At 38.7% G+C, this 17,614-nt stretch overlaps 1 protein-coding gene across 1 annotated transcript in view; it reads right to left on the minus strand.

Moving 5' to 3' along the window:
* USH2A (usherin) overlaps positions 1-17,614 on the minus strand; it is a 736,138-nt gene that overhangs the window by 282,645 nt on the left and 435,879 nt on the right. Inside the window, exon 38 of the mRNA XM_043568966.1 lies at positions 15,377-15,556. Within this exon, the coding sequence (XP_043424901.1) occupies positions 15,377-15,556 (180 nt within the window). The remainder of the gene's footprint in view (positions 1-15,376; positions 15,557-17,614) is intronic.

A 17,614-nucleotide genomic window follows, 5' to 3' on the forward strand; every position in this document is an offset into this window, starting at 1 on the left:
TTCACAGAAAAATAAAAAATTAATATAGGGAGAAAGGATTCATTCATTCATTGATTCATACTTCTTTTATAAAAACAGGCTTCCATGATCTCTTTCTTTCAATAAAGTTATTTTTTAATTTTTAACATTATTAGATAAATTAAGTCTCTCTTTATGAGTGCAAATTATGTAAACTCAGAAGATTGTACATCTGAATCACATCTATTCATTTCCCTTGGGATATAGAGGGCATGAACACAAAAAGTTTCCATTTTGATACAGCCCAAAGGAGAGAGCAACTTGGTAATTAGCAATAGTGACCCCACTGTTGTTACACACTAATGTTTTGGGTAAATGTATTTGAACATTTGATGTTCTAATGAGATTTCCTGTTTCATACCTATACGAAAGCCCTACAAGAGCAAAACAGATGAGAAAACTTACATTTTCTATTACAAGCCAAAGAAATAAGTTTAAATTACAATGCATGTCACTGGAGAGCTGAAAGTTCAGAAAGAGAAATATTTTCAGAAAAGTTGAATGAGCCTTTTCTCCTAAATAAATAGAGGTTATTTTTAATATTCTTTTCATCTAATTAGGGTTAATCTTAGAAACTTATAGGCAAAAATGAAAGAAGTTCTTCAAAATGCTTGGTTGGCAAGTAAGTACTTATATCCATGCTGAGAAAGGATGGTCCAACCGGCTAATTTTTGCCATTACTCCATAGACTGTAGACTACATAATATTGTTTTTGCTTAATGCTTCCTTGTAAAGCTGTAAAGATATCTGCTTTAACTGAATTCCCACCCCTCTCCCCGACATTAGAATGTAAACTTTAAGTGCATGGGTCATGTAGTTAAATGAGGGGAACTCTCCAGTTCATTGACCAAAGGTTTTGAACACCTGGTATTTCACCCAAACAATACTCTTGGAATTACATGTGACACAACAGTAGAGTCAAGTTACATCCTCAGATCCTTGTTGACTAGTGGAGCCTAGAAATCTGCTACCTCTGCTAAGAGAGGAAATGAGCCATCAGTGGAGGATGCTTCAAATAAACAAAGAGCACAGGGCTCAGAACCAGGTTTCTGTCGGTAGGTCTGAATTCTGGTCTCTGCCATTCAGTAGTTGCATGAGCTTAACAAACACATTGCAAGACAATCTCTGGTCCTCAGCCTTCTCATATGTAAATAGGGATGATAATAATAGCACTTCCCTTAGAGAGTAAAATTAAATGAGTTAATATAGGTTAAAGAGCATCTACACCTGGGAACTGCAAAGTGTGAGGAATCACTACAGCAAAGAAAACTATTTTTCCCAAATAGATGATTTCATGATCTTAACTGTTCTCTCGGCAACTGGAAACTGTATCAGCCTCCTCCTTGGAGCTGTATTTGTGAATTCCTAGAAGGAAAAATCGTTAACTATGAGGCCTACTAGTCAGCCAATCCTGGAATTCAGGATAAAGATGTAACTGACTTGAGGAACACATTTCAAAACCCCACAGAGGAGGTGCAGCCACAAGATGCTCATTAAGGAAAATTCCCCAGAGGGAAGAGACTCAGGTTTTAGTTACGTGGAGTTCCTTATAACAGCTGTTCTATGAAGAAATCGAAGAGCAGAGGAAATTCAACTGACAGCATCTTCACAGTAGGGCCAATTAGTGTTTCTCAGTGCATAAAACTTCATGCCTGTTGCTCTCTCCTGCCACAAGTAGGAGTCAACACCTGGAATCGGTCATGCATGGTATCTCTTCCTGCCCCATTCTGGGAGACAGAGAGAGAGAGAATGAGAGAGAGAGGGAGTCACAGAATCCAAAGCAGGCTCCAGGCTGTCAGCATAGATCCCTACGTGGGGCTTAGAACTCACAAACTGTGAGATCGTGACCTGAGCCAAAGTCGGACGCTTAACCAACCGAGCCACCCAGCCACCCCTCTTTGAAGGTATTCTAAAGATGATCTAGTTCAGTGTTTTCAGACTTGGGCATACATCCAGACTTAACCTGGTGGTGGTTGGATTAGCAGGGAGGTGGCATCTAATAAATTATAGACTGCGTGGCTCCACTCTCCAAATTTCTGATTTGGCAGAATGAGTACAGGGCTCCAGAGTCTGCATTCCGAACAAGTTGCCAAATAATGCTGATATTCCCCTCCTGGGACCAATCACACTGTGAGGACCACTGGTTTCATTCAAGTCTTCCATTTTAAAGGTGGGAAACCTGCATCAGAGTCAAGTAAAGTTACCTAAATCTGACCTAATAGCTAATTAGTGTAAGAGGCGTTGCTAGAGCTCAGGTCTCTGAGATATGGAAATAGAGAAGTGTCTCAGAAAATGGCCACATGTGGTGACTCTGAAGAGGACCTTCAGAACAGGGTCAGCAATTTTATTGTCTTAGTCATTATTATTTCATTTCACATCAGGTTTGCTTCCTGAGGCTTCTACATTTGAGAGCTCAAAGAGAAGCCAACACATATGTTCAGTTGCCACAGTTTGGTATGATTTTCAAAAGTCAAGAGGCTTCTCTAAATGCTCATTACTCTTTCCTTTCTCTCAAGCATCTTGTGGTTTAAATGCTTTTGTTCTCAAGTGGCACAAACCCAATACATACAGGCTTACATAAGGAAAGGGGTTGGCTCTTATAATAGAAAAATCTAGGGAAAGCATTGGTTTTAGGCAGAGGGGGTCAATGATGTCTCCAGAATCCAGTCTACCTCTTACTCTCAGATTCCCTCTGCTTTCTCCCATGCTGGCTATATTCTCAGACTCTTTGAGGGGCAAAATGACCTGCAGTAGATTCAACCCAATTCCAGATTCAATCCCAGAGCACGGCAGAACCTCTGTTGGCTACACTGGTTTACTGTATCTCATTACTTCTAAATGGAAAGTTTGTAATCCTCCCCCCCCCCACCCCCCCCAAAAAAAATCCCTGTGGTCAGGGGAATATGATCTCATTGACTAGACTTGGTAATAGAGTCAACTCCACACACAGCACATGTTCTGGGCATGGGGGCCCAGGGTGCCCAGAGGGAAATTAGAGCAGTGTCATCAAAAGAAAGAGTGGGAAGGGTGAAGGCACAGTTGGGTACAAAAATAACACAAGGCCACTATGACTCCTTGGGGGCATGACAGTAAACATTACTAATTTCCTACCAAGTGCCTAGAGCCAAGACAATTGAGAGAGGGAATTTGGAAAGAAGGCGAGGGGGGGAGGGAGGGAGGCAGGGAGGCAGGAAGGCAGGAAGGCAAGAGGGAAAGAAAAAGGAAAGGAAGGAAGGAGGGAGGGAAGAAGGGAAGGAAGGAGGGATGAAAGGAAGGAGGGAAGGGAGGGAGGAAGGAAGGAAAAAAGGGAAGAAGGGAGGGAATGAGGGAGGGAATAAAAGGAAAGAAACAAAAGAGAGCAGATCCATTATGACTGCTTCTATCTACAACTGTTCACCCACTCATTCCATCCTTAGCATGGATTTATACTCTAGTAGATGAGCATTGTACATACACAGGAAACATCTGAATAAAAATGGAAGGCAGTGTAAATTCTCAAGTGATTGTCCAAGTGTATGAGAGGATTGCTCTCATAAAGTAAGCACTAGATACCCTCACATTTCTAGTTTCATTTGTCCCAATTAATGAATAATCATGAATATCATAGTGGCTACAGTGAATGTGTTTACTGTTGTCACAGTCTGTTGTTCATTAAGTTTTAACAAAACTCTAGAACTTTTCTCCCTTCGTAGAGATACAATATGGGGCGCCTGGGTGGCGCAGTCGGTTAAGCGTCCGACTTCAGCCAGGTCACGATCTCGCGGTCCAGGAGTTCGAGCCCCGCGTCGGGCTCTGGGCTGATGGCTCAGAGCCTGGAGCCTGTTTCCGATTCTGTGTCTCCCTCTCTCTCTGCCCCTCCCCCGTTCATGCTCTGTCTCTCTCTGTCCCAAAAATAAATAAACGTTGAAAAAAAATTAAAAAAAAAAAAAGGAAAAAAAAAAAACAAAAAAAAGAGATACAATAAAGATTTTCTAGAGCTTCCTAATGAAAAGAGATGGAAATATGGCCTATAAGTACCTATGATATATTAAGAACTTGTGTCACTTTTCTAAAAGTGTTTATACAGACAAGTAAATGCTCATAGAATTGTATGCAAGTCAGGCATAGATTCTGTCTAGGATAACAAAAGAAAAAGAAAAGAATAAGATATTATTTTTACAAAATAAAGCAAAAATTTCTTTAGGGCACTATAAGAATTCAAATAAAACTTCAAGTTGCTTTTCAACTGCAGAGCCAGTCAGACAGACATGATTTTTTTTAAACTTAAAGTTACAGATAACCTTTATTCCAAGATAAAAAACAGAAAAGGGAATTGTACTTATTCTTTTTAAAAAAATATGATTTTAAATATCAATGGAACTTACAGAGATAATACTTCCCACCTCTCTCCCCTGGTAAAGTAGGAAAAATGTGATTTCTTTTTCTTTCTTTCTTTCTTTTTTTTTGTCTCTCCCTCTTGCCCCAGGATGCTCTAAAGATAGCACTTAATTGTGTGTGGGTGTGTGTATTTCTACACAAACCACAGGAGAGTATGCAAATGTGGGAAGCTGGCAGCCCTTTCCTGGAGGCTTGTTGAGTCCATAGCAAGCACACTTCAAAGTTCCAATTCCATCTTCTTCAGGGCTCAGAAGTTAGTCCCTTTCTACAGTGTTTTTATAAGGAGGAAGCTCATTGTCAGGATGGTGACATGAAGATTGAGGAAAATTTTCACAAATTATGAAATAGAAATTTATCCTTCTCCTTGGCTTATGTAATGTAATTTTACAAACACACATGCACACGCGCGCGCACAGACACACACACACACACACACACACACACACACACAAAGAGCAAGGTGAACTAACAATTCTTAAAAGGTAAAGGTAAGATTTTTCATGAAAAGATTTGAGAGCATGTTTGAGACAGTTACAAATACTTTGGTTCCGGGGGCGCCTGGGTGGCGCAGTCAGTTAAGCGTCCGACTTCAGCCAGGTCACAATCTCGCGGTCCGTGAGTTCGAGCCCCGAGTCGGGCTCTGGGATGATGGCTCAGAGCCTGGAGCCTGTTTCCAATTCTGTGTCTCCCTCTCTCTCTGCCCCTCCCCCATTCATGCTCTGTCTCTCTCTGTCCCAAAAATAAATAAATAAATAAAAAAAACGTAAAAAAAAAACAACAAAAAAAAATACTTTGGTTCCGTTATCATAACATATCTGGGATTAAGCATAGGTTAAACTAAATGGCCTGGCATATGTTTTCAAAAGTATACTATTTATTTTATTAAGAATTTAAATGCCATTTATTCATTGCATCTGCCTACTTTATTACCTTCAACGGATTGATTTTTCCAGGGGGAAAATAGCACATTTCGAAGACATACACAGAAGTAAAACATTATGCACAACTACTCTACAGATTCATATGGACTGAATGCAATATAAATTGTGAAGCATTCAATATACTGAAGGTAAAGAGGGGCACCTGCGTGGCTCAATCAGTTAAGCATCTCACTCTTGATTTCAGCTCAGGTCATATCTCAGGGTTTGTAAGATCAAGACCCGCGTTGGGCTCTATGCTGACAGTGCGGAGCCTGCTTGGACTTCTCTCTCTTCTCTCTCTGCCCGTTGCCACTTGTGCTCTCTCTCTCAAGAATAAATAAACATTTAAAACATATATATTGAAAGTAAAGACAAATCATCTGTTTATGTGATGTAATGTTGTTGTTTTAAAGAATGCAATTCCTCACAACCTTGTATCTTCATTGTGGCTTTTACATTTTAAAAGGCAGTCATGGGGCACCTGGGTGGCTCAGTCCTTTGAGCATCTGACTTCAGCTCAGGTCATGATCTTGTAGTTTGTGGATTCGAGTCCCACCTAGGGCTTTGCACTGATAGCTCAGAGCCTGCGTGGGAGTCTCTGTCTCTCTCTCTCTGTCCCTCCCCTGCTTGTGTTTTCTTTTTTTATCTCTCTCTCAAAAATAAATATTAAAATAGGGGTGCCTGGGTGGCAAATTCAGGTAAGCATCCAACTTCAGCTCATGTCGTGATCTCAGGGTTTGTGGCTTTGAGCCCCATGTAGGGCTCTGTCTGACAACTCAGAGCCTGGAGCCTGCTTCAGATTCTGTCTCTGTCTTTCTCAGCCCCTCCCCTGCTTGCCCTCTGTCTCTCTGTCTCCCAAATATAAATAAACTTTACATTTTTTAAATAAATAAATAAACATTAACATAAATAAAGACATTAATTAATTAAAAATGCAGTTAATTTCATCTTTCCTTCAAAATCTTTCCTTTCCCCCTGAATAAGATAATATACCATTTTAGCCTATTTATTTCGTTTCTAACCTACAGTTTATTTTTTAAATTGCCATTCCTTTCTATTCATTTCATCTTTAAGATATCTCATGGCCACTCACATGCTGAAGTTTCAACTTAACACCTCGTACAGTGGATTCACAGCACATGAAACATAGAAAGTACATGCTGATGGAACCTTTATTTGCACTCTGCAAGCAAACTTTTACAATTTTTACAACTATTAATGTCATAAAAATGTACTATATTGGACATTGTACTACTAAATAGAGATTTTAAAAGGCATAAAAATAGTTTATAGTACTCTGCTATAGAGAACGAGGAAAGTATAAGACAAAACGGAATTTACATTTGCAATTCTTATTATTTTGTGTTTATTTGTTTTTTGGTCTCTCCCTGCTTTTTGAGCTTCTAAATGCTTCTAATTCTCTTAGGGCTTCTGCCATAAAATGATATCATTCTCTTTATGGTTGGTCCATAGCATGACCCACACCATTTTTTTTTAAAGGTCTTAGGGATTTCTGTTGAGAAAAAAGATGAGAAAATTCAGTACTTGCCTTTAAAGACTGAAGGAGAAAAATGAATTCACTGAGCACTTCATGCCAAAACTCTCAGGCCCTGTTCTAATCAATGGAAGGAGTATGATCAATGATTTCTTTCTCTTTTCTTTCAAAGGCAGAGCTATTGTAATATGTAACCTAAGAGAATTTGATAGCATTGTCCTGTCCCTCCACCAGGGTAGGCTGTCCCCAGGGTGGATCATCATTCAGCTCCATTTTATGCTTTACCTTTCCTTCTGGTATACAGCAGGCACTCTCTTTACCTACCTACTCTTAACTGATTCGCTGGATTAATTTTTCTAATCTCCATTTATTCGGTAATATACCAAGATGGATACTCAACTACTCCAGTTCAAGGGCAAAAGTTTGCAGCTTCGTTGTATTTTTCAGGGGACTTCATTATATTTTCTAAGACCAACAATTTGTACAATCATGAGAAATAATAAAGAGTGGTTGTATTAAATCGCTAAGTTTTGGGGTGGTTTGTTACATAGTAAGAGATAAGCGTAAAAGCATCCCAGTCTTTTTATGTCTAAACAAAAATTAATTCCATACTTCAATCTGTGAAAAATAAGTGGCTAACATATTATTCTTTTAGCAATATTATTGAGCAAGCATTATGTTACATTTCGAAAAGCAAAGATTTTTAGGTGCCTCGGAGGCTCAGTTAGTTGAGTGTCTGACTTTGGCTCAGATCATGATTTTGTGGTCCATGGGTTCGAGCTCCATGTTGGGCTCTGTCCTGACAGCTCAGAGCCTGGAGCTTGCCTCAGATTCTGTCTGCCTTTCTCTCTGACCTACCCCACTCGTGCTCTGTGTCTCTCCCTCTCTCTCAAAAATAAATAAAAATATTTAAAATTTAGAAAAAGCAAAGATTTTCATTTAGTTATTCAAAAGTGTATTATCTGAGCAACTACCAATCTTTCCTATTCAATGAAAAAGGAAATAAACTTTTAATTCCAAGATTCAATTTTTTAAAATATATATTTAGGGAAAACAAAGAACTGGTGAAAAAACATTGAGTAAAAATTTCAAACTCCTCTCTTTTGCCTAGCATTAACAAAGTTATGAAAGCATTTACTTATGAATAAAATATACATATAAGAGAAATAAAAAATAGTCATAAAAATTGTATCTAATAAGTGTCTCGATATGAATACAGAAGAGGTTCTATTAAGAAAAAATGTGCTCCTTTTCTGCCCATTGAAATCCCAAGATAACCAATGAAAGCTTGATGTAAAAATCATTTATACATTATGATCCAGAGGTCATGGAGGGAGGTATTAAAGCTATTTCCAAAGGAAAATTACTTTTTATGCTTCTTGCTTACTTTGTCATCCCCACACTACAACCATCCCATCCTTAGCAGGGCTAGTGGCCTGTCCATATTTATGTCAATGCTTGTGGTGAATGTACATGGAAATTGAGATATAAGAGGACAAAATGTAGGAGATCTTCCCAGCGTGTAAAAGACTCTGGTTTTCACTTGTTCACAAGCTTTCAGAGGTAAAGGGTTCTGTACACCCAATTCCAATGGTGCTGGACATCAGCGGGATGTCTTATAACTCAACTCAGTTCTGACACTAACTACCTGGAGATAGTGTTAGATTCCACAGAGTAAGAGTTCAGTCCCACAAGACTGAATCACACACATACAAGTTGTCACCCGTGCTTCTGACAAAACAGCTATAAATCAGAGATTCCCATGACCCCTCCTTAGGTTTAATTTGCTAGAACAGCTCACAGAACTCAGGAAACCTGTTTACTCACTAGACTACTGGTTTATTACAAGGGATATAACCCAGGAGGGAAGGGATGCATAGGGCAAGATTTATGGGCATGGAGCTTCCGTGCCCTATTCAAACTGGACATTCTCCTCAAATAGCCATATACTTTTTTTTTTTAAGTTTATTTATTTATTTTGAGAGAGAGAGAGAGAGAGAGAGCAGGAGTGTGAGCTGGGGAAGGGCAGAGAGAGAGGGAGAGAGAGAGAATCCCAAACACGGCTTGAAGCCATGAACTGTGAGATCATGACCTGAGCCCAAACCAAGAGTCAGATGCTTAACTGACTGAGCCACCCAGGCACCACCCCCCCGACTCCCCTAATATCCTTATGTTCACCAACTTGGAAGCTCTCTGAACTGCATCCTTATTGGGTTCTTATGCAGCCTTCCTTACCTACCTACTGACTAAATAATTGACCATTGGAGATTGATCCAACTTCCAGCCTCCTCCCTTCTCCTCCCTACCCGCCCCCCGCCCCCCAGGACAGGAAGTAGGATGAAAGTTCCAAACTTCTCTGCTTCACACCACTGGCAACCAACTCCCACCCTTAGGTGAGGTCCAAGAGTAACCTTAGCAACATAACAAAAGACACCTTTATAGCTCTCATCACCTAGGAAATTCCAAGGGATCTAGGAGCTCTGGGTCAGAACTGGGGACAAAGACCACACCTGCGTTTCTTATGAATCACAATATCACAAGAGACCTCAAAGGAGTCTTAGCAGTAAAATAGAACCAAGAAGGTAGCAAGCACCAAATGTTTATCCAGATAGGCACTGTGCTAAGCTATATGAGTTGTGTTGTTTAATCCTCTATCATATGGGACTTACCACTGAGACTGTTTTATGGATGAACAAACTGAGGCTCAGATATATCTGTGGGTTACTCATAGTTGCACAGCCAGAGAGTGAAGGAGGTGCATTCGAATCTAGGTTTGTGGGTTTCCAAACTCTATGCTTTTACAATGTGCCTAACTATTAATTCCAAACAGGTTGCTCTCCTTTTATTTCATTACTGTTTTAGGTGATCAGGGGTAGGATACGGGTCAAGGGAAGAGAAACAAATTCCAACAAATTCTAAAACAAACCACCTACAACTGTTTTTCCTCTCTCCGTTTTTGATTCTCTAATAACCCACCTTTGGAAAAGAAACATGTTCCTCAAGCTTGGTATTTTTATGAAGTTTGTAGGTTATAATAATTCTCATCAATTTGAAGGCACAAATGACAAATTATTTACTGTCGTAGAAAACCGGATTAAGTTCACAAACTTAGGTGGCTCTGAGTTCCTTTCACTGTTACAATAAAGCAGTTCAGAAAAAGATAAATAGAATAAAATTATTCCTTTTGGAAAAATATAAAAGTTTCATAAAAAATCTGTTTCTAGCTCGTCAGTATGGAATTTGTCACTAATCATTTTAAACTATGCCCTTTTATGCTTCTTCTGTCTCTTTTAGCTTTCTGAGTAGTTCTTTGATGTAACAAAGACAGTTTCAGACAAGATTTCAGTTCATCTGGAAAAAAAAGGTTTAAGTCTGGAGGCAAAATGCAGTGTATTTAAAATTTATATACTCTATAATGCCTTTGTTCTGAACTTGAAGATCCTGCAAAACTTCTAAGCTTCTTTGCCTTCCTCCTCTAAGCTCATTTGTTCTTCCTTTGCTTATTATCATGCAACTGTGACTTTAACTGGTGGTTCCATTGTTTAACTACATGCAGAGTCATGGCTGACCCTTTCTGATCAATTGCCAATCCATACAGGTTTGACTGATAAAAGAGCCAATTAGATTTAAGCAAATTAAGGGACATCACCAATGTCAACCACTTATTAAACTGAATGCTGAATTCCATGCATACAAAACACTAATGCACTGAGCACCATTAAGAGTTGAAATCCTAACCCCATTAGTAACTCCAGACCTTGAAGGGGTAAAGGTCATAAGAAAGTTTCATATTTATGGATTAACATTTGGATTCCATTTTTATTTTTTTAATTTTTTCCCTAGAACTCTTGAACCTTCACTATAATGCTATTCAAGAGCTCAGATTAAATATATTCTTCATTTCTAAGAGTATCTTCGTGCTAAATAGGAGCATTGTTATTACAAACAACCAAGAAATATAGTAGCTGTAGAAACACAAAAACCTGAGTACACAGAAGTGGGTAGAGATATGTTATGAAGGAAACATGAAGGAAAAATAACTCCCAGACTCTTGCAGTTGACCGATTAATATTTCAAATATATTTTTAAAATAAAAAATGTATGCTATCGGGGTTTGTCTCTGTGCACCTACGGGCTGAGCTGTTGGCTGTGTGGTCTCACTTGCCTTAATTTCCATCTTCAAAATAACTTGCGTTTATCAGGTTGTTTAATCATATTTTTCATTTGTTTGGTCAAAGTTAAGAGCTTTATTTTTTGATAAAATGTTATTAAACAACACAACACAATGAAAAAGGAAGACCTGATGGAATTAATCAGGGTTTATTGGTTCTCAAAAATTTTTTCTAGCTTTATTGAAGTATAAACTGCATATTAATCATATTTTTTCTCATCAGAAAAATAGAGAAAGCCAGTATCAAAATAGATGTTTCATAACCATCAAATAACAGATGACGTAGCAGGGTAAGAGTTTTTGCACCCTGTCCCCTCACCTCTTTCCAAATTCCTATGCTAACTGTTAAATCTATGCTTACCTAAGTCACCACTATAGGGAGGGAGTCAAAGAGTGATGGGTTGTTGCAACTTGAGGCTATTTCTTACCTCCAATCTCTGTGCCCTCCTTGCAGTCTGGGCCCCAGGTTGCATCTGCATGATCAGAGCATTCCTACATTGGATACTACCTTCAGAGGAGGTCACATTTTCCACAGCTGGTTACAATATAAGGTTGCTCAGATCGAAAATGAGGCATGAACAGGTCTGAGCCATGATAAGTTTACAATTTAAAATGGTTAATTAAGCTATCCTGACTGCCTGATTTATTCATTCACTCACCAATTATTTGTTATGCACCTATGATGCAGATTTGGTCTAGGCACTGAAGATAACATGAGGGGCCCCTGGGTAGCTCAGTTGGTTAAGCATGGACACTTGATTTTGGTTCAGATCATGATCTCAGGATTCCTAAGCTCTAGCCCCATGTGGGCTGTCAGTGCAGGGCCTGCTTGAGATTCTCTTTCTCCCTCTCTCTTTCTCTCAAAATAAATAAATAAACATTAAAAAAAAGTGAATACAAAACAGTCCCTGCTGTGTAGCTCCTTATAACCAGTGATTGTGACAGTCAACCAGATAGGCCATTTCAAAATAATGTGCTTGTACTATAGGATACCTGAGGGCCCTATCTCAGTCTCGGTTGGTAAAAGATAACTTTCTGAAGGCCTTATTTCTAAATTGAAACCTAAAAATATGAGTAGGACTTGGCCAGATCTAGAGGGTAAAGGAAGTTTTCCTGGTCGACATTTGATAGCAAACATTTGATTAAAAAAAATGAGCATTTCTAGGGGCGCCTGGGTGGCGCAGTCGGTTAAGCGTCCGACTTCAGCCAGGTCACGATCTCGCGGTCCGTGAGTTCGAGCCCCGCGTCGGGCTCTGGGCTGATGGCTCAGAGCCTGGAGCCTGTTTCTGATTCTGTGTCTCCCTCTCTCTCTGCCCCTCCCCCGTTCATGCTCTGTCTCTCTCTGTCCCCAAAATAAATAAACGTTGAAAAAAAATTAAAAATTAAAAAAAATGAGCATTTCCGTTTTGCTTAAGCCTTCCATTATTATATTTTTAAACTACACTGAGAAGAAATCATAGCTAAGGGTACTATCATTACACATCTTGCATAACCCAGCATTGAAAAAATAGTAGGAATTTAACATCACCATGAAAGAGACCTAATATTGAAATCAAGGAAATGGCAATAATGGTAACAATCCAAATATAATGGAAAAGTAAATAGCATATAGAACCTTTTCTGCCCATAAGTTGGTTCACTTCTGTACATCGGTTCATTTATTATTCATTTCTGTACGAAGCACAGTTCACTGGACAAAGGCATGGAAGATTTCTTTAATAACTCTCAGTACTAATTTAATTCTACTTAAACACACATATTCTAGTGAATGCCACATGCTTTTCAGCATGATTTTATGTGTAAATCAGGATAATATGTTTTCAGATCATTAAGTAAAAGGAAGCATGAACTAAAACCTATTTAATCAATGAGGTGTCACCTTTAAACTGCCACAAGGTCATAAAAAAGATAATTTCAAAGCTATAAGTTTCCTAATTGTAATCAACAACAATCTAATGATGAAAAAAAAGTCTGTCCTAATGGCTGTAATAAACTTGAGCAAATCACTGTCTGTCTTTGAAGACATTTTGCTTCCTCTTTGGGTGAAGTGACATCTCCCCAAATCTCGATTTCTGACTGTGGCAAGTGAATGATTGCAACATACCCAGAGAATATGAGCCTTCAGGACAGTGTGCAATGGCATGAATAAGCCTCCACAGAGTAGAGATAGAAGCGAACTCAGCAGTTGACTTCAGTTCTACTGTACCACTAGAAAAATTTTTAGTTTCTTCCTGTTTGCATAATATTAATTCTTCTACTAACCACTAACAGATACAGGTACAGACTGTATTGAGCTGGCATTAGGTGCTTGCTATGTTTAACTGAATATTATACGCACGCGCACACACACACACACACACACACACAGATTTACCACAAATTATTAGGCGTTCCTAAACAGATGAACAGTGAATTAAATCAGCCTTATTTTATGAATGAGACACAGCTTGCTGTACATTACAAACCATCTAAATCAGTGAGAATGCCATGAAAAGAATATATAAGTCATTAAATTCCCACATATCCTATTAGGAAGGTATTGCTATGTAATTAAAAAATCTCCATTAAAGCACTAATTACTCTTTAATTTTAAAAGTATTATATACCAACATATAGAGTCATCAAATGTTCTTTTTTTAAAAAATTGTCTTTTGAATGTTTTTTTATTTTTGAGAGAGACAGAGAGAGACAGAGAGAGACAGAGAGACAGAGTGTGAGTGAGGGAGGGGCAGAGAGAGACTAAGACACAGAATCTGAAGCAGGCTCCAAGCTCTGAGCTGGCAGCACAGAGCCCTTGGCAGGGCTTGAACCCACAAACCTGGAGCTCATGACCTGAGCTGAAGTTGGACGCTTCACCAACTGAGCCACCAGGTACCCTAAATCATCAGATGTTGTATCACTTCTAGCATGTTGAGTTAGATTTACAAATGAAAATATGAATACTCAAGGTTTCTTTTCTTGATTTGGTTTTGTATTGTATTTTTGGCCTCAATTCTTAAACAAGCCCCTATCTAAATTCAGTCCCCCTTTTTATTGGTTTATGAAATATGACTCTGAGTTGTTCAGCTCTGTCTCTTTCACACATTCTTAAACAATGCAGCTTCTGCCATATAGAGTTTCAAGTGTTTTGGTAAACATCTATTCATTGAGTCTTATAATGTCATGAAAGATGGATAATGATGAGTGCTTTTTATGATACAGGAGGTATTGAATCTTCCTTGGGAGAAGGGTTCCATACACATTGCAGGTCAACCCTTAATTTTCCACCAGCAATGAGATTTTTGCTGCTTTCATACCCTTTCTGATGGGAGAGATATTTATCCAGTCCCACTGGTTAACAACATAGTGACGTGCTCCCTTTGTCTAGAGCACCTCCTTCTTGAGGCCGTTAGATTCCATTTGCTTCAGTATTTTCAGAAATCATAAATTTCTGAACACTCAATTGAGAATCACTCTCATTATTCTGAGAAATGTTTTTTGTTAAAGGGCTGTACATATCAATCTGAGAGGGAGTGTTCTTTTCAGCAATTAGCCCCACAAATAGTTACAACAAGGTGGAATTGACTACAGGCCAAAATAATAATTCTAAATAAGTCATCTTTTCATACAAATAGTTAAAATGAAATATGTCTGGATTGTATCACATATAAAAGTGACACTATTGAACTCTAATCATTAGGACATGGAAGTTAAATGTATTTTTCCAGCGGTATGAGTAGTGTTCCTATTGTATAACCTGCACACTGGCCTTTTTCGGCATCTGGAAAGGTTTAGATATATAAGGTTCTTTGAAAAACCAGGAATGAGAACCAAAGCTCAAATTGAAAATATAAATTTTGAGGGGCACCTGGGTGGCTCTGTCAGTTAAGTGTCCGACTTCAGCTCAGGTCCTGATCTCATGGCTCATGAGTTCGAGCCCCGCATCAGGCTCTGTGCTGATAGCTGAGAGTCTGGAGCCTGCTTTGATTCTGTGTCACCCTCTCTCTGCCCCTCCCCTGCTCGCACTCTGCCTCTCTCTGCCAAAAATAAACATTAACAAAATTAAAAAAAAAAGGAAAATATACATTTTGAGTCTAAATGAAATCTCCAAACAAACAAAAAAAAAAACATTTCCCAATCTTTTTAACATGTACAGCAAGAGATATATGTGTGTGACATATACCTACATATACACACAGTGCAAGATGAAAGCAGTCTCGACAAAAACATTAATAAAAATCAACAAAAGGGTCTCAGTAAAACAAAACAATGACAATCCAAACACCAGAAATACAACTGAGCCTCCAAGTTCGAAAACAAAAAATTATTCACACAATAAACAAGCGCTGAGTAGACTTGAAGACTTCGTAGAGCATTTATATAAATTTGTGTAACAAACCTTGTTTATAGACTTACCCCCTGGTGGCATTGCAATTGTTACGGGGTCACTTCTCAAGCCGCCTTGGCTATTGGAAACATGCACTTGTACAGTATAGTTAGTGAAAGGAACCAAGCCCTCGATGAGCACCCAAATGTCGGTCTCCTCACCACTGTGCATGACTCGTGTGCCATTCAGAAGGGTGTAGTTATGATCTTCTGATAAAAAAGAAAATTATTAAAATTAACATATATATTTAAGAGTTCATTCATTTGTCTCAGTGGCCAGAGCAACTGAGTTGTTATTCTAAGATAATGTGAAGCTCTTACAAGTATCATGCCCGTAAGGAAAAATACTGCACGGACATACAAATTGATCCCTTGATGGATTATTTACAATTGTTCGAGGGTTTTTTTACCCTTGGATTTTATGTGATGTGCAGCCTGGAGGAAATCACACTCTTTCCCCCATCTAGATTGGTTCCAAATCCAAACGGTACATTCAAATTATACATGTCGATATTTCATTTATCACCAGTTGGGTATTTGTTGCTCATTTTCGTGAAACGTAGGCCACCGCTTTTCCTCTAACACCTCTTCAAATCAGAATTGGCCAGAATATTGTGAACAGCAGTATGTGCTCACTTTGGGCAGAAGCTCTGGTTTTAGCTCTATGTTAAACTAAAGAGGCTGCCTGGTTTTGTACGAGAATCACCTTCAGTGAACTCTCCGAGCTGCACCACCACCATCCTTCCAAACTTGAACAAACCCATTTTCAAATAGTATCATGTCTGAGATACCAGAAAATACCGAGGGTTTTATCTTCCTCTTCTACACAAATGAATTACATTCAAGGTTCAGAAGAATTAGAAATTAGGCTTAAAATGAGATGAGGGCTACTCAAAATCCCGTCGTTAACATTTATTTCATCGTCTATATTAGATGCTTTCCTGAAAAGCTTACATGAGGCAAATTTTTCAGAATATTGGTGAAATTTAGTAAAATTTAATTATAACTATTATTTTGTTTTGGGGGGTGCAAGAGAGCAAGGGGCAGAGAGAAAGAGAGAGAGAGGGAAGGGAGCTCATCCGAAGTGAGGTTCATATTTCACCCAAAGCAGGGCAGGAGCTCCCCCAAAGCCCTGCTCAAGCTCACAAACTGTGAGAGCATGACCTGAGCCCAAGTCAGATGCTTAACCAACTGAGCCACTCAGTCGCCCTAGTTACAATTATTCTTAAAACACAGAAGAGGAGACCCATTAAGAATAGCAATATTTACCTCAAATAGCCTTTTTTCTTTGCCAAAACACTTTTTTTTTCAACGTTTATTTATTTTTGGGACAGAGAGAGACAGAGCATGAACGGGGGAGGGGCAGAGAGAGAGGGAGACACAGAATCGGAAACAGGCTCCAGGCTCTGAGCCATCAGCCCAGAGCCTGACGCGGGGCTCGAACTCACGGACCGCGAGATCGTGACCTGGCTGAAGTCGGACGCTTAACCGACTGTGCCACCCAGGCGCCCCGCCAAAACACTTTTTATTGTAGTACCTTTCATCACCCCACACAAATTCTACAAATATAGGCATATGAATAAAAAACACACGTTGTTGAACTTTAAGGGGAAAGCATATTTGCGAGATTTCCAGATAATGATACAATCTTTATTGGCTAAATGTTTAAAAATTAAAAGATGACCACATACTAAAAATGATTTTGCATTGCACAATAAACAAAATCTAATAGTTGCAATATTTACAAAAATATCATATTTTTGTAATTTTTTAAAATATATTTTTGAAAGTTTTTATTTATTTATTTTGAGAGAGAGACAGAGTGAGGGAGGGGCAGAGAGAGAGAATCCCAAGTAGTGTGCTCTTTACTAAGTTACTTAATATTTCTAAATCTCAGGTTTTTCATCTGTGAGCTGGGAATGATAATACTTTGATTGCAATGTTATTGTGCAGATTAAGTGAGATTATTTCTTTACATAACCCAGCAGGTAACTGATGTTTATCTATAGAAGCTAGGAAGTATGACTGTTTCCTATAGTACAACTGATACATTCCAAACAAACATTTACAACCAGAAAGTGATTAAGACTTCTGCATTCTGCATTTTACTTTCTCGGTAGCAATTACCTACCTATTACATTCTCCCTCTCTCCCACCCAACAATGTATTATTAATAAAAATTCTATCCTTTTCAACAAACAAAACAAAATTAATGACACCTGCTACCACTAGGTCATTGTCCCATCAGGTTATACGCCAAACTCTATC

Source organism: Prionailurus bengalensis, chromosome E4, assembly GCF_016509475.1.
Source record: "Prionailurus bengalensis isolate Pbe53 chromosome E4, Fcat_Pben_1.1_paternal_pri, whole genome shotgun sequence".
Taxonomy (NCBI): domain Eukaryota; kingdom Metazoa; phylum Chordata; class Mammalia; order Carnivora; family Felidae; genus Prionailurus; species Prionailurus bengalensis.